The sequence below is a fragment of the Pogona vitticeps genome, chromosome 3 (assembly GCF_051106095.1).
Source record: "Pogona vitticeps strain Pit_001003342236 chromosome 3, PviZW2.1, whole genome shotgun sequence".
NCBI lineage: Eukaryota > Metazoa > Chordata > Lepidosauria > Squamata > Agamidae > Pogona > Pogona vitticeps.
Window position 1 is genome coordinate 141,844,019 of NC_135785.1, and position 23,935 is coordinate 141,867,953.

Genomic DNA, 23,935 nt, shown 5'->3' on the forward strand with positions numbered 1-23,935 from the left:
TTTTTGCACCGGTGATTTGAGAAGCCAGCCAATAGCAATCTTTCCAACAGAACCATTCCTTCTTTTTTTAAAACGCCACTGGAAGAATGCATTAATCATACAAATGTGAAAAGCTGACTTCTTACCATTTAGGACCCTGAGATTATCTGTGGCAGCAGCCTGTTTCAGTGTCTGTTCTGCTTGTTCTCGCCGCTTTGTCTCAAATTCAAGTGCTTCCTGCAGTTTCCTCTTGGCTTTCTTTTCCTTCTTTAACCTTTTCTGAATTATTGCTGTTGTAAGGGTGAGAGAGAAAAACACACACACACACCTCTGTTCAAGTCCAGTCCTTGAAACTTTGGCTCCTACACTTCAGATTCTTTAAAATCTTGCTACAAAATATTTTGTCTTTACACATATAGATGCTCAGAGCTCACTTTCTTCTGTACCTGTAAAAATTGTTATAATCAGGAACATTAACCCTAGATTAGCACAAAGAATTCATGACCCTCGGCCAGATTTGTAATTGTGTTGCACTTGCAGAAGCCAGCAGATATGCCAGTTCAGTTCTTTGTAATCCAGGTCTATGGTTTTAAAGCAGTTTTATAAGCAAGAAGGGGAAAATCTGGATTAAAACTTTTTTTGCATTACATAGTGCATAGATTTCAAAACTATGCATGGTATTGTTGTCTGTGAATATCTTCCAATATGCAAAAAATATACACTCTTACCTACCTGCCATTTTGTCTTCTAAATAAACTACGTAGCTCCTTGTGAGTAAATAGCATTTGACACTATTATTCTTCACAGCTTGCTTGTTATTTTTTCTCCCACAAGGTGGAGTTTGCAAAGTAGCTACTCCATGGAGGTGAAAGATAGGTTCACTTCCCAAAGCACTATTGTCCATCCCAGATCTGAACAGACTACCTGTGTAAACAAACCTGTGCAATCTTTCAGAATTTCCTCTTCAGCTGTGACATGTTTGTATTTCTTTCAAGGTACCCAGTCCTATTAACTTTCCACTTTCAACCTTCAGCCTCCTTGTCTCTAGGCATGCTCTCATTTGTTACCTTTTCTGCCCTTTGCTGCCCTCCTTCCAGAAGATAGAAGGACAGTGTACATCATATTGACATCTTCAGGAGGACAATACTCATTCTCAACTGAAACATCTGACAGATGTATGATTGTACAAGAATGGATGGAGAATATATAAAACAAGGGTCCATTTTCCAGATGTATTGTAGCAAAGATCTTCATGGTGGAAAACCAATTTAAGATAATGTGTACAAAACAGGAGTACTATTTTCAGCCACACCAGCAAGATTTCTCATATCAATTAACAACTGTTGTACTTCAGTTGTGAGGCAGACACATCTTGAGTAGCTTTGTGGTTTAATGTTTTATTATAACCATGCTGTAAACAATTTTAATGAATACAGGTTCCTTTCTAAATTATGTGTTTATTGTAGCTTATTTTTTTGTAGTTATGACTGGATCTCAGAGCTATGGTAAGTAATGCTTTGCTGTGCACCTGCCCACTTAAAAAAGATGATGTTAGTCTTACTACAATCACAGCATCCTCTACAGTCAAAGCACTCACTAATTAGAGGAGAGAAATGGAAATCAAAGGAAACGAGACAAGTAAACATGTCATGTAGCATAACTCATAAGCGCTATAGTCAGTGTATATATGTCCCCTTAGTAAGTTCCTATGCTATTCTAACCATAATGTTTTACTACTGGTTCGTTAGCTTACTTGTTCACTTGTAATCCTGCACCTCAGTCCTAAATGCTTGTTCCCAGAAGTAAATTTCATTGCTCTACATTACAATGCTAGGCTGTCAAAAGGCCAGGATCGAAATGGGTACTTGGAGCTGGGTTGCTCTGCTCCTGCCAGAACTGGCAATTCCTTTTTCCTCCTGGAGCCACCCACATATACTAACAACATGGAGAGCTCATTAAACCTTTTGGGGCAGGTTTCAAGGGGGCAAAAGCTTACCTGTAGAGAGGAGAGTTCATCAGGGAAGTGAGATGGCTGTGAGAGAGCTCTATATTTATAGTGTATTGACAAATGACATGTCACTACACCATAAATACATAGCTCTCTCATAGCCAGTTCACTTCCCTATGGAAGTGAACTGGAAGCTGTTTCACTTCCCTGGTAGAAGTAGATTAATTACCTGGTTGGAGCCTTTTTAGAAGCATTGTGCACTCTTGATTTTATTTGTTCACGATTGTCAAATTAATGATAATTTGAGAGGAGGAAACTCCTATTCAATACAGCACTTTCCACTAAGAAATACTGCTACATCTACTTTTAAGATCTATTTACAGTGCCTTGTTCACTGGGCTAGGCAACAACAAATTCAAACAGCAAGGGTACACAGAAAGTCTATCCCATATCTGTGAGACCTGCCAGTTTCAGAACTAGCATCAGACCCCTTGTTTAGAATTTGATATCCAGCTGCAACAGTCCTGCACAGTTAGTATCTCCTGATAACCTTTTCCCCTTGGGTTGCACTCTTCTCTTCTGCAGTCCCCTGATCAGAAAACCTTTGGTAATATGCACATGACAGAGAGGGAAAGGGACCTGGCATGACCAGTCCAAGTAAAAGAAGTCTTTTTGTGTGCCTGATGAAAAAGAGGCTAGCACATTCATAATTAACCCGGGGAAAATGATTAATTTTCAGATGTCCAGTGAACATCTGGGTAATTAATCCAGTTTTGCTGGATTCATTACAAAACTTCCCAGGGAGGTCAATCTGTCCATCATTAGCTTTATGCAGATTGCATAGCCCTGGCTGTAGTGTCATGATTCCAAACTAACTTTATCTCTTTTTCTATCAAGTGATATCATGAAATATTAAGCCCTTAAATTGTATTATAAAATGTAAGTATGATGTGGATTTCCACCTGGTTTATATAAGTTATGTCTCAGAATCAAGTCATGCAAATATCCATTTTCAGAATGTGATCTTTAAGATGTTGGGATTTTTTTTTCCCCACCTTGGTACTGCATCGTAACAAATATCAAGGAAAAAGCAGGAAATGTAACTGGATTCAAAACTGACTTTGTACAGCAACATGGAAAAGATACAACTTTCTTTTTCAAACTATTTAAAAAGGAAAAGAACTTCAAATGAAGCTGCATTCTGCAATATAGCTAATTGTTCTTAGGCAAAGAAACTAAGGCTGCAATCCTGTATCAACTTATCCAGGAGCACTTATTTCTGAGTAGAATGGCACTGTAAGGCAAGGTAATAACTTAATATTTCCAAATGCCTTTGCACAAGTGAGATAATGCACTTGATACATTTAAATGTTCAAAGAGCAACTCTACAGATGTTTACCTCTGTTCTTCTGTTCCACTGCCAATTGTTTTTCAAGTGTTTCCCTCAGTTCTCGTTCCCTGAACAGCTCCATTTTGAGCTCTGTCTTTTCCAGTTGTACCTGCTTTTCTTGAGCTCGAGCATTGTCAATGGCAACCTTCAACAGGCCCTGTTTGAAGACAAAGAGTAATGGAGTAATTTCCATAAATAGGAAACAAATGTATCAGTGTATGTTACCTTTGTAAAATCCTAAGAGTTACAGTACCTGCTACCAGGTTACAGACATGAATCTGTATAGAACAATGACTAGGCTTTTTAGAAGTAGGTGAAATGTGACAGAAAAAAGGGGTTTGATCAAGTCAAAGGCCAATTTTACTTAGCTCCTATAAAACCCAGTAAGACAGGCAGGGCTGGCTCTCCCGAGCACGCCACGGAAGGTGGGCGAAGCTTGGGACTGAGCTGTCTGGTGAAGCAGCCGAGAGGGAACGCTGGGCTAACATCACATTGATTTCAGAGGAACCTAAGTGTGACAAAGTATCCAGAGCACAACCTGAAAGGCCCATTTTTTTGGTTATATCTGGAAAAGCTCAAACTTCATTTTAGGTGTCAGTGGTACTAATACACGGCAAGAAGCTGTGTCATTAAGAAGCAAATCTACACACTTCTCTCTAATGTCAAAAGGGACTGTGGGCAGGGAATTCTCTGTAATTATTGCCTGTTCTAATGCTAGGTAAACCTAAAGCTGTTTCTGTCAGTGCGGTGAAAAGTGTAGTGGTATTTTAAAAATTCTTTAAGTTGACTTCCATTCCTATGCATAGCAATGGGTTGGGCTGTGGATGCATTCAGGCTGAACATGCATGCCCAGATACACTGATTTGAGTCTACAGAGACAGGAGATGGTGGTCAAATGCTACTGATGTTTGTGTAAGGTTGGAGTAACTTCTTGTGGCTTAGTGATGAGGCACCAGGTCATCTCTAAATGTGTGTTACTGAGATGTGCCCCAGCACTATTGTCAATCATCTGCAATTTTAATTATATCTTCTTCATTGGCAGTTTTAATTATGAAAGGCATAATAATGGCAGGCCCCATATTGATATTTCATTGTTTTGTTATAGACATTTTTGTTGTTTTTCAGAAGGCTTAAAATTGTGCAAAGCAATTTTACTCCATTTTCAGGATCTGCCAGTTGTGTCCCTCCTCCATAGAGCCAGTGCCGGTGCTGGAGTGGGAGGTGGCGCCGAAGGAAAGCTGCATGGCTGAGCGAGTGCCGCTGCTGCCCAACAGGGTTCTCCAGAATATCTGCAACCGCTCTCCTTGACCCCTGTCAGCCCCATCGAGGTCAGTATGGCGAGCCCTCGGAAGCCCCCATCCCGGGGAGCACTCGAGTGCTGTGACGTTTCCCTGGGCCAGTGTTCCCTCAGCTGCTTCAACGGACAGCTCAGTCCCGAGCTTCGCCCACCTTCCGTGGCGCACTTGGGAGAGCCAGCCCTGCCTGGAGCCTTCACCTCCCCATGTGAAAGAATTGGGTCTGGTCCCCTTGTTGCCCAGAGTTGTGGTGGCGCCAGCCCAGCACTGGGAGGCTGAGCCTGGCCGGGGTGCACTGGCTGCTCACCTCAGCCTTGCTCTCCGCCATGGCCGGCCCCGCCTCCACCTCCTCAGCTGCAACCAGATCTAGTAGGCTTGGGACTGTCTGGTAAGGTAAGGTGCTGCTTTTTGCTTTTAAAAAACTGTTCTGGGTGGCTTTTGCAGGGTGGGTTATGTTTCTGTGCTGTGTTGTTTTGTTTGGTGATATTTTTTGCAGTCCCAGCATGGGGACTGCTCCAATGTTTATTTTTGGGTTTTGTTTTGTTTTTGCAGCCCCAGTGCCTTTGGAGCTTGTTCTGTTTATTTTTGCTTGTTGTTTTTTAAAGCCCCAGCGTCTACCGATGGGGCATTCTGTGTGCTTTTTTGTTTTTGTTTTACTTTTTTAATGCTGGAATGGATTAATTGTGTTCCAATGCATTTCAGTGGGAAGTGGTGCTTCAACTTACGACCATTTTGAGTTACGTCCATCTTCTGGAAGGTATTATGGTCGTAAGTCGAGGCACTGCTGTAAATCAGTTCATTTACTATAGTATAGAATTTTGCATGTACAAAACCATTATTTTTATCATCTATACCTATACCTACAGGATCTTGTTCTCTTGCTTCCCAAAGGCAAGCTCTCCTAAACATGAAATTATAAAACCAAACAATTCAAGATGTTATGAACTGGACTGCTGCTGAAATGAAAACAGTGTGTTTTCTTATAAAAATCATTTCCTTCAGATACTAAGATCCTTTGAAATTAAGGGTTAGGAAATTCCAATGTATGGCAGTTCCACAGGACATGAAAAATCCAGTATTTGATTATGGAAAATGGCAAGAAGTGAAGGGTTCCCATTACCATAATGAAAACAGACGACACCAGTTGAGACAAATCTTCAGAAATAAGTGTGGGCCATGCAGTAAATACACAGCATCTCACAGAGTGACAGATGCAATTAAGAAATAATGGACACAGATTCAGTTCTATTAGTCCTACAATTTTATGGGAACATTTTACAGATTTTAATAACTAGTTTGGAAAAAAGTACTCTTTGGCCCGGAACTCCTAGAAATTGTTATTGAGTAGGGCTGTGCTCTTGCTTTCTAGGAGATGCACTCCCCCAAAAATCAATTTTTTCAATGATAAAAAATATTTTAAATAAAGTTAATAAATAAAGTAGGGAAAATAGATTTTAGATATGAAATATATTTGAGTTCATTTCTTGCATAAACATGTGTTTAATATTTGTGATATGGATATTCAGAGTGGTGTAGTGAATATGGAATGGAAACCCACTGGAGTGTGTGTGTGGAATTAGTAAGATTCCCTCTTTAAATACCCACCTTGAAAGCTCTATTAGAATCACTGTAAGTTGGTCTGCACTTGATGGCCTTTAGTACATTACTTAGATACTTAAAGTTAGATAGATATAAATTATATATTTATAATTATACACAGACATATAAACAGAGCTTCTACAGTCTCAATGGATGGGGCAACCAAGTGAATATACATAAAATTTGCATCTAATGTCCTTTTAGCACACCACAAGTTAAGGAGACCTTCCCTCTGTCTACCTTCAGTGCTGCGAAGAAAAGGAAATTATACTGGGTTAAATGCCAGAGTTGTTGACTGTGATATACTAGTTGTTCAGATAAACTCTGAAATCAAAATTTCAAACAATGTGGTATTATAATGTAAAAGGGGGAAAAAGTCCCTTGTGGCAAAGTGTCAAGAAAATGTTAAAGCTCACAAGCAGATCCCCTTTACATTTTGACGATCTCTTCTTGTTGAACAATAAAAACTAGCTGCTATGGCAACTGCCATCTTTACTCAATCAGCAACATTCATGTACATGTTTCTTCTTCATCAGGAACAAACAATTAGTAACAAATGAAAGAGATCATTACATCAAGTGCCCTTTTAGATCACCCCAATTAAAACTTTAGTTTAGCTGTATTTTAATTCTAACATACCAAATTCTAATTTTCTGCTCTGATTGCTCTTGTTGACTTATCTTTGAAAGATGTACTTGCAGCGCAAAGCCTAGAGATTTATTTAGCAAGATGCCAATGTTAGCACCACTTAACGTGTTGATTGGTTGTATTATCAGTAGCAATGGAAAATAAATTACTATTAAACTATTATTGTCCTTGGCTGACAAAACACAATATTTTGCTGTTCTTTAAATATGAAACAATCATGGGTAAACATGGAAAATAAAGTTAAACTGCAACAGTGATGTGTGCAATTTTATGTTAAGCACCTCTGCAAAGTGAGAAGCTCATAAGAGCATGTTACATTTGCATCGGGTTTCAACACTATACCTTCTTCTTCCACATATTTCCCTTAACATAGTTGTATACCCCTGCTTCTAATATTGCTAATAGTCTACTGCTGCTCATTATTTCTGAAAATAATATTCACTTTTTTTTGGTTCTGAAGCCCGCTAGGGACCACTTGCAACTTATGGAAAATGAACTTTCATTTTTAGAAGTTACATCATGTACGTCAGCAGGATGGCCAACACAGACAAAATTTTACAAGTTAATGCCAGTGCAAAAGTGTTAACAATGCCAATGAAAATCCTAAAGTGATGTACTTTGAAACAGTATTGTATTGTTTCTACATGGAATATGAAGACAGGCAAATAACAATGTTAACACCTAAGACCCTTCTATGCCTTTGACCCATTAAAAATAATCTTAATTGTTGGGTGAACAAATGTGTAAATTTGCTCTAGGATTATATCAAAAAGTTTTCACAAAATACCTGTACATCAAGTTTGCTGCTGTGGAATTCAAAATACAAGGCAAACACAGTACTATAATACTGCACACAGTTCAACTTCTTGACACTCATTAACTTCAATAGTACTGGAACTGTGCAACGGTAAGCAGGATTGCAGCCCTGAATAGGCATGCAGGAGCATGTTTTCTATGGAGATACTAACTTTTAATGAAAGTTGGCCAATAATAGTTTAATTCAAGATATTCAGATTTCTTTGAAGCAAGCTCTGTCAAATAAAATGCCTCTTAAAACAGATTAGCATTTGTTCCCAATCTAGAGAAAGGTTGTACACATAAAATGTTATGAAAGAACTAGGAAATACTTTGCTAACTTGACTTATATTCCATCTTCCACAACTGAGATCCAAGGCAGTTCATGATAAAAATATATATATAAATAAAAGTAGAGCGAGTTGTATTATTCACAAACAATCAAATTATACTATTAAAACATCATTAAGTTAAAAATTTAAAGCATTTCAGTTGAAAAAAATAGGTAATTATAAATTAAAAGGTCGCCATCAACTGCCAAGGTCTTAATCTTGCTGGGATAAGATTGGGGGGGGGGGGCTCCTGACCTCCTTTGGAAGCAAGCTCCACAGTCTAGTAGCAGCTGTAAAAAAAAGTCCTATCCCCTATTGTGCTTCTGGGATGAGGTGAAATCCAGTGAAGGGCTTCCTAACAGATTTCAAAGTCCAGGCCGGCTTGTATGAGAAAATATATTTCAGATAGTTTGGAGCAAAGACATTCAGAGCTCTATAATTAACACTTCAAAGCAGACCTTAACATACAAACTATTATCAATTTTTTCATATTTATTTTAATTATTATTGCCATGTGATTCCATACAACTGTGAAGTAGCATCCTTTGACTGAAGATGATGGGGGGAAGTACTGAGAAAATTCTTTAAACAAAAAATTTGCTTATTCTGTAAATGCAGTTATGTTTACTTTAATCCAATGGATCAGAAGTGGATTTTCAGTTTTATATGGTGTTTACCTGACTAACTTTCCAGGAATATATAGGTGGTGAGGGGGAAGAGAGAGGTGTAAGCACGTAAGTAAGGCTAAGCTACCACCTCTTGTCCAAGTTGTTTAAAAAGTTGTATCTTTTGATATTTGCCAATAACGGCAAATTTGGCCTGCAAACATTAAAACACAATATTCTGCGAACATTATCCCACCAGCAAAGTACCGTATTTTTCTGTGTATAAGATGTCCCCATGTATAAAACGCCCCCCCTTTTCTAACCCAAAATTAAAAAAATTAAGTGGGCCTTAGCAAATGTAGGGTAAAAAGAATCAAAGTGCTGCAGGATGGCTTTGACCCCTGCTTTCTCCCTTTGTGCTAAGCCCCGCGTGGCTTAGCAAAAAGGGGATCAAAGCAATTCCATGAACTGCAAATCATTTTGATCCCTTTCCCCCTTATACAGCCATGGGATTGCTTTGATCCTTCCCCCCTACTTTTGCGAAACCCCATGGGACTTAGCAAGCAGAGAGGAAAGCAGGGATCAAAGCGATCCTACAGCACTTTTATCCCTGCTTTCCTTTTGCTAAGGCTTAGCAAGTGGAGGGGAAGCAGGGATCAAAGCCCTGCAGGATCACTTTGATCCCTGCTTTCCCATCCACTTGTTTTTTCTCCTCAGCTTACTTCCGTGTATAAGACAACCCTCAATTTTTAATCTAAAGATTTTAGACAAAAGTATAGTCTTATACAGGGAAAAATAAGGTAAGATTTATATTTCTATCTTTTAACTGTACTGTTTGACAGAATCGACATTTTATTTTAGTGTTCAACTTCTTCTGTCCTAGGCATGAAATGAGTTATGGGCTGAAATCCTGTTCCTTAGTGTAGTAACTTGTATTAGAGTAGGTCCATTAAATCTGTGGGGATTTGGTGAGTCACCTTCTCCCTAGAGTGGTCACAATTGACTAGATAGGCGGGATATAAATGAAATAAATAAATAAATAATATGTTCCATTGATCCAAATAGGTTTCACATTTCCCTTAGAGAACTACCATTGCCTATTGGTAAATAAGCATGCCGTGAATTAATGTAACACAGAAATGAAGCTGCGCTAAGCTGTAAAGAGCAATTGTTGAAGCTCTTTGTTGATGCATTTCCTTACATAAAGAGAAAGAAATGAGATTTCTCAGGAGAAATTGTGATACAGTGTCATTTACCAGTTGAAATGACTATTTTTTTTGGACAAATTAGTAATAGTGATACTTTCTCCAGCCTTCTAGAGATCCCCCAGATTTTTTCACTGGTTTCCAGTCAGTGAGGGATGGGGCAAAGTGAAGTTAATTCTCTCAAGTAAACCATAGCCACATTGTTGTATAAGCCTGTGTGGCACAGCAGCAGGAATGCTGGACCACTATAGCCACTATTAATTGGATACAACCCAGTGTAGCCATAAAGTTAACGGGACTCTTTGGACCAATGACAGCTATTATTTATTCTATTCTATGTAGTGATGGGGCTGCACATTCTGGCCTCCATCCCACTGTGTCCTATTGTTGGGAGTATGTCTGAAGAGGTGAAAGCCTACTAAATGGAGACAGGCTCTCCCCAGTGGTATCCTGATAATACTGAAAACAATCCTCTTGGCAGACATGCCTGATATCTACGGGGCTGGAAGCAGCAAGGGAGATAATACCAGGGACGATGTGTGCAACCCCAGTCTCTATGCAATGTGATGTGAACTGTGTGAAATAATGAACACCTGCCATTTGAACAAAGACCAAAAATCCCTATTCTAGGATGCTTTAAACATGTCAAGCCCACATGTGTTGAGAGGAATCCACTAGCCCTGCTAGCCCTACATCTCATCTCTTTTCTCACAGAAATGCAGCTATCTCAAGCAGGAGATGCTGCTGTACCCTAGGTAGCCTCTCCATATAAGACAACTCATCAAACTGGGGTTCTGCATCAAACAGAGAGGCCACCAAGGCACAGCAGCTTCTCCCTCTTAAAATTATGCAAGTTAATCATGCCACCAGTGCAAGAATGTATATTATATCAGCCAGCAACGCTTTGGTGAATGACCTTTGCTAATATAATTAAGGATTTGTAAATACCATCCACTTTTATTCATTCAAAATTATTTGTCTTACAAAGCACAACCAATTGGTTAGAGCTGTTTTGTAGCCAGTCCAATTAAATGTGTAGCTGAATATTTTAAAATATTTGTACACATCTGAAGTGCTCAATAATTCAAAGTCACTTGACTTGTCACTGATTATTTCATTGAAAGACTCACATATAGGTATTCTGTATAACCTCCAATGGTAAGATAGATCTACATAACAACTTACAACTTCCCCTTCTCATTAGCATTCTAGTGAAGAGAATGTCACTCTCATACATGTTTGAAGAAGACAGATTTTAAAAAAGGTAGTGAATACTGTCGGTGTTAAATTCCAGCTTTTGTTTGATCTAATACTTGCAAATCATTTTGCAATATTCATACCTTGTTGCAATACAGGAAACTCCCAAGTGCAAACACAATCACTGTTTTGTTTTCATACATGACTTCATCTTCCAGACTCTTTCTAAACCATCGAACTAGCAGCACCCATTTTGTTCATAAAACAAACGTATCTGTTTTTTAAAGTCTTGTCTTGAAACTGTCAAGAGCTGAGACATAATACTTATTTCTAAGGTTCAGGAAATTAAATTATTTTTCTATCGAAATGCTTTGCTTATAATATCTAAAAGCTCAGGATGTAGAATGGTGACTTAAAAACCCAGGTTGCCATCTTTTTCATTCAATTAATTTTATGACCTAAAAAATTATTAACTGATAACATTTAAACAAATTTGCTAATAAGCACCAAAACATCTGTCTGTCTACCTTCCTACCTATATTAAAAACTATACAGTGGTGCCCTGCAAGACGGGTGCTCTGTTTGATGATGAAATCGCATCACGATTAACTTTTTGCAATCGCAAAAGCGATTGCAAAATGATGTTCCCTATGGGGGAATTTCGCTTTGCGATGATTGGTTCCCTGCTTCAGGAACCGATCATCGCAAAGCGATGATTTTTTAACAGCTGATTGGCGGTTTCAAAATGGCCACCGGGTAAACAAAATGGCTACCCGCTGTGTTTTTGCACGGATTCCTCGCTGCACAGGCAGCGGAAATGGCCACGCTATGGAGGATCTTCGCTGGACGGTGAGTTTGAAGCCCCTAGGAACGCATTAATCTGGTTTTAATGCATTTCTATGGGCTTTTTAAAATTGCATCATGATGTTTTCATTCTACAGCGATTTCGCTGAAACGAATTAACATCGTGATGCGAGGCACCACTGTATTAAACTATGAAGCAAGATACAGTTGAACACACAAAATTGCTAAATATAGCTAGAATCTCTACAATCACCTTTTTTCATTTCCACTTACTTCTGCACAAAAAAACACCAGAATTAAGGTCCATTTTGGTGCCTAGGTGCTAACTGTGTGTCAGAACTGGGAATATTCTAATATGAGCCCCATGGAGTAGTGGTTAAATTGCAAGCACTGCAGTCAAGACTCCGCTCCCAACCTGAATTTGATCACAATGGATTCAGGTAGACGGCTCAAACCTGCCATCCTTCCGAGGTTGGTAAAATGAGTACCCAGCTTGATGGCAGGTATGTTTGTTGTTTGCATAATTATTCTGTAAACTGCCCAGAGTAAAGTGCTTGACACTGTGGGGTGATATGTAATTCAAAGCAACAAACAGCAGCACTGTATTTTGATCAAAACAATGCTTGCCACTTTCCTCTTCATTATCACACAGCATTGCTATGGTGAATTTTGGTGAAATATTGCTCCCAACAAGCCAGTGGGCCCTGGGGTTCTTCTACTAATGCATTTTGCAATATTGTCTATATTCTATATTCGTCCCTGAAAGTATCCTGAAAGGTCCCTTTTTTGCCATTTGTCAATTGGGAGCGAAAGAGGAGTGCATTTCAGCCAGGCTTCATATAAATAGCTAAGCTATTCATATCGTATGATTTCAGAGTGCAAATAATTGCTCACAAGATGGAATTTGTCTCACGGAGAAGACTAACTTGTCGAAGAGAAAGCAACCCTTCAGCTCATGATCAGTTACCAATCCACAATACAGTGCTTTGGATTATTGCCCAATAGCGCAAGGTTGTACATCTTTACTCAAAAGTAAGCCCTACTCAAAAATGGAGGTGAATTCAAAGTAAAGTTATTCAGCTTTTCAGCTAAAACTGCCCAGAAATTTGCCATCTATACATAAAATTAAAAATAAATCAATACCCCATTAATCATGCTTAAACTACTTTTAATATGTCCTTGCTATCAATTAAATGACATATAAAATCATAACAAATCCACACAAAGACATAAAAGGTTTTTAGAGAAGCAAATAGACTCTGACATCTCTTACATAATTCTAAAATAATAACCTTGAAAAGAATAATTAACTAACATAACTATACTCAAGTCTAAAACGTATTCCCATTGTAAGTCATAATATTGTACCAACAAAAGCTTCAGAAATGTTTGGCACTTGGTATATTAAGAACAGACAGTAAATAGGGTCAGGCCATAAGAAAAGATCAGAACTGTACAATCACGCCATGCATTGTAATCCTGTATGTGTGTGTTTAAGAGGCAAGTCCCAGAGGGCTCAATGGGATTTTCTCTAGGTGAATGTACATAGGATTGCAGTCTTATATGGCTAGCAAGGAGCAAAGTGAAGCCATTCCCTCACCCCAAGCCCCACTCACTTGTACCAGCCAGAGCAAAAACTGGGTGGGAAGATGTTTTTCCAAGATGTTCAGCTTATGGAACTTATTTCTTTTAAAATGTCTTCACATCAGGACCTTGGATCTTTGCTATTTGGAGAATGAAGAGGATTTAGGTAAAGGTAAAGGTTCCCCGTGACATTTAGTCCAGTCATGTCTGACTCTAGGGGGCGGTGCTCATCCCTGTTTCCAAGCCATAGAGCCAGTGTTTGTCCGAAGACAGTTTTCGTGGTCACGTGGCCAGCATGACTAGACACGGAATGCCATTACCTTCCCACCGAGGTGGTACCTATCTATCTACTTGCATTCTTACATGCTTTCGAACTGCTAGGTTGGCAGGAGCTGGGACAAGCGACGGAAGCTCACTCCATCGCATGGACTCGATCTTACGACAGCTGGTCTTCTGGCCTTGCAGCACAGAGGCTTCTGCGGTTTAACCCACAGCCCCACCACATTGGTTGGTCTCAAAGTGATAATAACTCACCTGCCCACATCTCATCCCTCAAATGCTCCATATTTCAGAGTCTTATGCTTCTAACCATCATTGGTAATATTGTTAGTAGCAATATTCTGCCTGCAAAGATTTACACAGGCAGAAATGGGCTGCCAGGGAGGGCACAGCACGCACACATTCTGCATCAGCAGAGCTTGTGCTTACCTGTAGGAAAGGCTCCCGGTTCATCCTAGCACACTTCATGTGAAGTTAGGATTTTTCTACCCATTCACTCAAGGCAGACTTATTTGAGATTTTATTTTATAGCTGCTGTCTGAACTTCAAATGATATTAAAGTAAAAATTAATATTTTAATTGCATGTTGGGCTAAATAAATTTATTAAATGCAAATGAGAAATACTCATTACCTCTTTAATCTCAATTCCATATTCTGATGCAAATATATCAATTTATTATGTGCTTCTGACTTGGAGAAACCTAATAAGATTTCTAAGAAAAGGAAGATGTTCAAGGAGTAGTTTGCCTCACCAATTGAGTAATTTCCACTCAGTCATGGACATTCACCTCCAGTGAATGAGTGTGGACTTGAAGACAGGTGTCTTGAGTCATAGATCAACATTCTATGCTCTACACCACACTCAGTCTCAAATGTATGAATTGAGTATCAATATTACTTGTTTTGGTGTATGGTTATACATATGATTTCTTAGGATTTACCCTACCTACCTGTATAAATGAGGTCTTTCTGTGCTGAACAGATACCTTCAACAGACTGGACCTGGCTCGGAAGCTCTCCACTATATGCAGTGAAGCGACTCAAATAAGTAAAGAAGGAATTATTATTTTTGTCAGTTTAATGACTCTTAAGTTTCTTCTCTTATTTGTAGTGTAAGTTGAAAAATAAGAGGAACTTTCTGAAAGATATCATTTGGAGGTTTGTGCTCACAAGACGCAGCTGGGGAGAGTGTTAGCTCAATTTTTTCTTCATGACTCTTGGTGCATGCGACACAGAGCCCATGTGGTGGCAAAAATTCCATCTGCCAAACACATGATTAGTTTACCTGCAAGTAACCCCTTTCTCTTTCTCCACCTAATCTCCACTAGCTAGCCCTATAATACGCTCATAGAAATCCTGAATAATGTTTGAGTCACACAGCAATACACATACAATAGACAAGCTGACTGCTGCATAGGAAGTCTGCAGAAAATTTGGTAATACCCTTTGAAGTCTATTCTTTGAAGATAGTACTGAAATGAGCTTATTTGTAACAGAAATGCTTTTTTTATTAATGTCTTTTATAATAAGGCATATTTTCCATAGATTAACATGTCACTTTCACCTTGGCATTAAAGCAGCTGGGAATAACTATTTATTATAGTAGGCTTTCTTTATTTAGCATCATCAGCGAAGTTAAACAGATCACTTCAAATCATTAATGTGTAATAGAAAGAGCATTTCAGACAAAATACTGGTGCCACTTTTATATAAATCACTATCAGTTCAGCATTACGAGGTGTATTTTATGTACTGCATTTAGATGTCTTTATAAATACATCTGATTGCAGTGGTGCCTCTAACACTTCAAATTACTGAATTTTCCCCAGTCTTATGAACTAGTTAAAGCTCAACTAATTGTTTTAACATGAACAACCCAGTGAGTGGTTTATCTATGCTATTTTACAATGATCTGCAAGGAAAGCCTACCTGGATGTTGGTCAGGAGGGTTTCTATGGAGGATAATCCATCAGGAAATAGGAAAGGAGACGGAAAACCCGGAGGTAGTGGCTGCCCATGACCAGTTAGCGAAAGTTTGTCAAGGCTGTCTCTTGCGGTTGGTGTGGAGAGCGGGGTCTCATCTGTATGTGATTGAAACAAAAATATAGAACAAGTTACGCTTGTCTGTTTTTATTAGACCTCAGTAATGGCTTCCCTAGTGGTTTCCAGAACATTTATTGCAAATTGGTTCCTGCTATCAGGAGAAAATGCTTTCTGCTGAATTTTCTTTAATGAAAAAGCTGTGGAGATACAACAAGATAACATTAATGAGTAACTTTATAAGCCTTTTAAATGCAGTCTCTAATGAGACTGAGTTTACAGTGCCATAGAATCTTTTTAAAACAAATATTATCTCACATATACTTGTGATAATATATTTAGGCTGACTTTATGGGTACCTTCCCAATTATCTCATTTTAGTCTGTGCACCGTTTAGACTGACAATAGAATATTTCCTTGTATGATGCTTTATATTGCTGGGGTATGGTTTATGTAGAAATAATTCTCAATTAATCAACCATATCCATTGTCTAAAGATTATGAGAAAATGAAACTCTGTGTAAAAACATCCATCCGGGTTACCTGTGTACACACTTCAAAAATGCTATACAGTGGTGCCTCGCATAGTGATTGCTTCGCATAGTGAAGAAATTGCTTTGCGACGCTGTTTTTGCGATCGCAAAAGTGATCGCTTTGCAACGGCCCCTATGGGGAAAATTCGCTTTTCGGGGAAGCGATCATCGCAAAGCCCCCATTTTCACACAGCTGGTTAGCGTGGCTTTGCAATGATCACGGTCATTGGAAAGCCCCCATTTTTGCACAGCTGATCGGTGGTTCCAAAACGGCCGCCCACTGTTTTGCTTCGCTTTAGAGGCACCAAAAATGGCCGCCGCAATGGAGGATTTTTGCTTAAGGTGAGTTTTGGAGCCCATAGGAACGCATTGAAGGGGTTTCAATGCATTTCTATGGGCTTTTTAAAATCGCTTAGCGATGAAATCGCTTAGCAGCGATTTATGCTGAACAGATTAACGTCACTAAGCGAGGCACCACTGTAACAGGAATGTACCACACAACACTAGAGACAAATACACACTGCTTCTGACCTGTATGCGCATTGCTGAATACAAGATTTCTAGTGTCCTCTCCACTTTCAACAACAATGTCGGGGGAGCAGCACAGTCCGCTTACGTATAAAATTATTCAAGGAATGGATAAAGTGGATAGAATGAAGCTGACATCCACTCAAATGGAGTGTTGGGAGAGTGAGAACAGACCAAAGAAAATATTCTTTACCCAGCATGTTGTTAGTCTGTGGAACCCCTTGCCACAGGAGGTGGTGATGGTATCTGGCCTAGATGCCTTTAAAAGGGGATTGGACAGATTTCTGGAGGAAACGTTAATTGCAGGTTACAAGCCATGATGGGGATGTACAATCTCCAGGCTTAGAAAGTACCTCCAAATGCCAGATGAAGGGGAGGGGTATCAGGAGACAGGTCTCTCGTTGTCTCATGTGCTTCCAAAGGCAGCCGGCGTGGGCCACTGTGAGATACAGGGAGCTGGACTAGAAGGGTCCTTGCCCCGATCAAGCAGGACTCTTCTTATTTTCTTATGTTCTTCTTGAGTGTTGCCTCATGTAGAAGAACATTCATCCTACTGCTAACTTTTCCACTGGAGTCTTGATTAAGAGTATTGAGTATTGAGATACTAATGGTGTAAACTTTACTGTTCTTTTTAAATGCATAATTCTTGTAATCCAGATCTGACTGGAAAAGAACTGTTGTTTGTGATGTTAACACCAGAACTGTTGACTCACATCTTTTAACATTTTATTAGTTATGCTACAGGAGGAAGTGTTTGTGGGGATCAGAGCCATTTTAATGACATCACGCAAAAAATGATGACATTTATTTCAGGAATATTTGTCTCATCCACACAACATTGACTAATGTCAAATTTCCAAACAGATAATTTATCGCAACAATCAAACTGTTTCATATACAACAACCCTGTAAAAATATTATTAGCCACAGTACTAGTGTATACTATTGGAGCAGGATAATGAATTTTAGAGGAAGGTATTTACCAAAGCCACAAAGTAAATCCTTGTCTGTGTTAGAGTGTACTTTACGTCCACAGTTTTTAGCCACCCTTGCACTACTTTATACACCTGCAGAAACTGTCAAGATGCAAATGCCTGCTTGACAGACTGCAATACAAATTCTTTAGTTCTTACTTATATATTTGCTTTCCTTGTTATTAACCTCTATCCACCCATCTATACGTCAAACGTGTAATAAATAATACAGCTAGGAAAAACAAATGCATTTCTTGTTATATTATGCACATGATATTTCTAAACTGAAGTATGACTTAGTCCAAGTCTTGCATGTTTTAAGCCACACTTTAGGATGTTTCTTCACAGTGTGCCCCCCCCCCCCGTGTAACCATCTCCTCAGTTAAGTTTTAAACACACACTTAAATTCTTCTATTTAATTGAGACAACCTAGTTAAGTACTTAAGGATATAAACTGATAACAGTGTTAAAGACTAAGCCCTAGAGTGGCAGGGGTCATGCTGCTAATTAATGGTCACAAAATGTGACTGGATTTTGGATTTGGCAACTGTGCTGACAACTTAGTTAAGGGCCAATGGTCATGTAATTTGGTGAAGCTGTGGGTGAATAAAATTAATAAGCCAGAATGACTCCTGCCAGGAGCCTTACTTTTGAGTAAACATGGATAGATTTTCATAGTACATGTAAGCTCTATTCAAGTGTTATATCTGAAATCATGAAGGACTAAATGGGTAGGAGTGATGCATATAAGCCCTGCCACCCCACATCCCCATTCCACTCAGTAATAAAGGCAGAACTGAATTATGAGATGTTCAGGTAATAATATGTACTTTTGTACTCAACATTCTGCACCCTACAAAGGTCCATGTTACTCCAGTGCCACACTCTGTATTTTCCAAATGTCTGTATTATTTTCAGATAATACAGGGCCACAATGAGTTTAGCCCTCATGGTTTCACGTGTAATGCTCAAATAGAACTCACACTATTGGAAAACATAAGCAGAGGCCTGCAACAAAATGTGACTTGGAATAATTAAATAATACAGTGATCTACACAACCTTTCATTTCTCCTTCACACGTCTCTACCTGTCACTCCATTTTTGGCTCCTTCTTTTCTCACTCTCTATTTTTACAATTCTCTCATTGCTGTTTCTCTGTTCTGCTGTTCTAAAATTTCCCAGCTGGGCTAAGTACAAATCTTGAAAACTGGGATATCCTTAAAAAGTATGCCAATGTTTTGCTATTGCTTTACAGCATTTTGGAGCACAATGTACAACTATGTAAAGCAGTGTATAGGTTGAATTGGAGTTTATAGTTAATGGCTTTTGGGAAAGATGGATGTCAGCCTGGATCAAGGGCTGACCTCGGTGCCTTCCACAGTCCAACTGGGTCTGGGCTGAAGGAGGGCTATGTTCACTACCTGAGGCAGGACCAAACCTTGCTTGGGATTGCATCATGCTATGAAGTGGCTTGAAGGTCAGTGGTGTCCAGAGATCCTTTCATACTGAGGGCATACAGACCATGTATGAAAGCATCCTTCCTCAATTCTCAGCAGCCAATGGACATGAAGACTGCTGTGGACTGGCACAGCATTGAGTCAAGCCAAACAATCCTGCCCTAACAAGAAGGACCATGGGAGGTTGTGGGTCTAGAGGCAAATTGCTCAAGAAGGACACCAAGCCTGCTGTACATATTTCCACACTAACGTTTTCGTTAATTGCACCAACAGCTCTCTCCAATGGAGATAACTAACCCCTTGAGCCATTTTGACATCTCCTTACCCATGGATGATCTGGGGACTAAAACACATACCAAGTTTAAAAACTGTCCTTAGCCCTCAAATCCTACATGAATGTTTTGCAGTCATTCTACAGTTTTGAAGCACAAAGCCCAAGTTTTGTGATGGTACCTGAACTATATTGCTAGCATAGATAAAGTTAGAAAACATAGAAGGATGCAATGAAAAAGATGTCAGCTTCTGAGAAGCCCACAAGGCTGAGAGTAATTGACACAAAATCAAAGAGAACTTGAACCTGGATATCAATGTGTAACCACTGCATTTCACTACTTCTCTGTTTATTGCTATGCTAGCCACACAGTATTGGTTGGTGCTGCAAAAAGTTAGGTTACCTACCTGTAACCATGGTTCTTCTAGTGGACCTCTGTGAAATCGCACAAATAGATTTTATCCTGCACCTGGGGGGGGCTAATTGTCTCCCCCCCAAGCTCTAGAATCCTCCAAGCGTCCTGCGCAGACGCAGGATAAAACCCATTTGTGTGCATTCACAGAGGCCACTACAAAGCACATGGGGTTTGTGCCACAAAATTCCACAAAACAATTGCAGATCTTTGGCATGTGTTTTGAATGAACAGAACACTTGGATATTGGGATGCTAACTAGGAACTTTATTTGATGTATCAATGACACAGTTTTGAGTGGCTGTAAAATGCGACACTAAATTCCTTTATGGTCCAGCTCTCACTTCCATACATCACTATGGTTTTTCCAGTATGGAAGTGAGAGCTGGACCATAAAGAAGGCTGACCGCTGAAGGAATTGATGCTTTTGAATTGTGATGCTGGACTCTTGAGAGTTCCCTGGACTGCAAAGAAAACAAACCTATCCATTCTAAAGGAAATCAAGCCTGAGTGCTCACTGGAAGGACAGATCCTGAAGCTGAGGCTCCAATACTTTAGCCATCTCATGAGAAGACTCGACTCCCTGGAAAAGACCCTGATGTTGGGAAAGTGTGAAGGCAAGTTGAGAAGACTCCCTGGAAAAGACCCTGATGTCAGGAAAGTGTGAAGATAAGAGGAGGACAGAGGATGAGATGGTTGGACAGTGTCATCGAAGCTACGAACATGAATTTGACCCAACTTTGGGAGGCAGTGGAAGACAGGAGGGCCTGGCATGCTCTGGTCCATGGGGTAATAAAAGGTCGGACACAACTAAACAATGAAACAACAACAATAAAATGCGACACTAAATTGTGCTGCAATATGTTGTTGTTGTTGTTTAGTCATCTAGTCATGTCCGACTCTTTGTGACCCCATGGACCAGAGCACGCCGGGCCCTCCTGTCTTCCACTGCCTCCCGGAGTTGGGTCCCGGAGTTGAGTGCTGCAATATACTGAACAACTGCAAAACATTAGGATTGGTTTGGAGGACATCCCACATTTGGGGCTCATAGTGAGCAATGCTCAGTTCCCCCCTCCTGCATCTACTCCTGCCCATCTTCTCGTTTTCGCTTATTGGCCTTTTTCTTTGCCTCTCATTTTCAGCCTTACTTTCATTGTTTCTTCTTTGCTTTCTCAGTTTCTTTCCTGCCTTTCCATTGTCTGCTCCCCTCTGTAATTTCTTCTTCTTTTGACCTTCTTTTCCAGTCTTTTTTCTGTCACCACCAAATGTTTTGCCTTCTCATTCTAGCTACCACTGCTGCCTTTCAGGCGAGAGGGTTCAGCCCTCTCTTCTGTCCCCAGCTCTGTTTCCCTTCTTGCTCTGTTGTCCTTCCCCTGACAGGAGCCCTCTGCCTTTGAAAGCTTACATGTAATCACTGAACAGATTGCAACAGGAAAGGAAGAATGTGAAACTCAATATAGACATCATTTCAGTTTTCATTCAACCTTCATTTTTCAAACTTGAAAGTAACTGCATGGCTCACTAATCATGGATGAAACCACCACTAATGGAGTGTGTATTAAACTTCCTACAAAGCTCAGATAGCTTCACCTGCAGGAACTGAAAAAGGTGTTGGTGTAAACTTCTACTAGTGTCAGATGAAGTTTCCCCCCTTAAATCTTGCATGGAAGGATGAATTTTTAAAATGCAGCAGATGGAAAGGTACACTCACTTTTAAGTTAAAAAGTATCAAGACAGCCAGCAATATGAAACATATTTAATATAATGTGTGGTTTGACCCGGACTCTACTAGTAGAGTTATATTCAAAGTCCTCTCTCTCTCTCTCTCTCTCTTTTAAAAAGACATTCCTCTAACTTCAGTCCTCCATTGAGGACATGTATTTTTTTTACAGTTTCTTCATTTGAAGATCCACATATTTCTTTCCTGTCTCTTTGTCCTGTTTTTGCTACAAAACTATAAGCTAGCCAGGACTGAGTTCAGCATTAGATATATCATTTATTCTTATAAGTCTAAAGCACTCACTGACCCACTGTTTTCCCCCAATTTTGATAATACTGCTTCATAAATTTATATGTGATCATTACAATATCTGCAATGTTTGTGAAGGAACACTCACATTTTTCTCTGAAACAACAGCAAAGAACAACATGTGTGCAACAATACTGAACTGCATTCATTCCACATTGTAACTGTAATATTTTTAATGATAAACCACAGACATTTTCAACAACAAACTAGGAATAAGAATCTTGAACTCAAGCTGAACTTATATTTAATGAATGTTTAATTTAAGGAAAAATTATCTTACATAAAGTGACTTTGTTTTCTCAATGTCCCAAGTGAAATAAACTTTAAGTGTCAACGTGCTTGAAGTAAAACAAATGTACATATCATACACAGGAAGACTGGATATTTGTGGATGTAAGATAAGCTATGACTGAGGGACTCTTGAAAAAACATTAAGCTTTTAAAAGGAAACACACATGCATTGTAAATATTAGCCAATTAAAACAAAACCACACATTACAGTAGCAAAATTGTATGACCTTGCTATTGAAATATTTTAAAAAGATGTCGAGGAATGGTACATAACAATGTTCCAGTATAACTTTGTTTCTAGTAAATCAATAACAGTGAATGTATCACAAAAGCCTAACTCTGTCTGGATAAACCTAACCAACAGAGGCTGGAAACATTTATTCTATAACTCCTTCTTATAAGTGTCATTTCTGCTCTTCAAAGTGACTGAAGAAATGAGTACGTGGATTAGTTTGTATATTGTGTTGGAAATCAACATGTGTTTCCAAGGAACCTCACAATTTTCAAAGGCAATTCCGGATTTACAGTGTATGGTCCCAAGCAGAGAAGAACGAGCAGAACACACACACACACAAAATAGAAGTCTTACTCTATATTCTCAATGCATCCCAGTGTTCAGGAGCTGAATACAGAAAGGGGCTAGTGGATGAAATTCTGGCAGTGGCATTGTTCCCTTAACTGTTATGCAAGACTTAGCAGATGTGGTAACAATGGTAATGGTGTGGAAGATCAAGGGCAAGAACTAGTGCAACATGCATCTTGAGATATGCAAGAGACTGTGCTTTCTCCTGCACACATCGTTGTACATTTTTAGTTCTCTTTGCTCCTACTTGAGGAAAGTCAGGAAAGCCCTTCTGCATGAGTAAGAGGCTTTCCACTCACAGAAGGGCACCTCCTATCATGGTATCTTTGCATTCATAACATTATTTGAAAGAAAAAAAGTTTTCCTAAAAAACTGTTCAAAAATCTTCTAATTCTATGAAAGGCCTCTGACTAGTGTCTTACCATTATTTCAGAAATAAATACGAAACTGTTTTGTTCCTCTGAAAACCAAAGAAAATAAAACTTTACTTTTGTTTAAAGCAAAATTAAAGAAAAAGAAGAAAACATTGAAACAATACCCCCCCAGTACAGAAATTCAGACCACAGATCAATTCCTACTCATCTCCCCCCAAAACATGGTCACATTTATATACTCTTTCTGTACCTTAACCTCAAATCCAAGTCATCACAACAGGTGGGATCCATTCTTTGATCGCCTAAAGGAGCAAAACCTCTGCTTATACAGGGCTAAGCACATTAAGAAAATGTGCTTAGAAAACTATGCCCACACACAAAGGAAAAGGACTTGCTATTTAAGCTTTTCTCTCAAAAGACACGTCCTATATACTAAAAATATTATTTGTAAATCTTGTCTCCCAAGATGGCGCTGATGTATGGCTCAAAAATTTCCCTCCAGAAAGCACATTCTATCATCAGGCACATTCCATCAAAACCTAGTCCTACCCAAAAGGAGGATGGATAAAAAAAAACCATGACTTAGGTATAGACTTCAAGCTTTCAGGGCTTTGGCAAAAATGAGAGGTTTTAGTAAATCATAAACATTTTAAAAGTCACAGATCAAGCATGCAGTCCTCATCATTTATTTCTCTGAGGGAGATAATATTGAAACCTCTAATCAATCACAACTATATGGTGCCTCAAACCAATATGTTGGGGATAAAGAATAAACCAGGCA

At 39.2% G+C, this 23,935-nt stretch overlaps 1 protein-coding gene across 6 annotated transcripts in view; it reads right to left on the minus strand.

Moving 5' to 3' along the window:
• DACH1 (dachshund family transcription factor 1) overlaps window positions 1-23,935 on the minus strand; it is a 514,217-nt gene that overhangs the window by 42,958 nt on the left and 447,324 nt on the right. For all 6 annotated transcript variants that reach the window (XR_013543786.1, XR_013543788.1, XM_078390759.1 and 3 more), the window contains 3 exons: window positions 15,591-15,742; window positions 3,327-3,474; window positions 126-269 (listed from right to left, as the gene is read on the minus strand). Coding sequence is in view for 4 of the 6 variants with exons in the window: in XM_078390759.1 (XP_078246885.1) it covers window positions 126-269; window positions 3,327-3,474; window positions 15,591-15,742 (444 nt within the window). In the remaining 2 variants the exon portion in view is untranslated. The remainder of the gene's footprint in view (window positions 1-125; window positions 270-3,326; window positions 3,475-15,590; window positions 15,743-23,935) is intronic.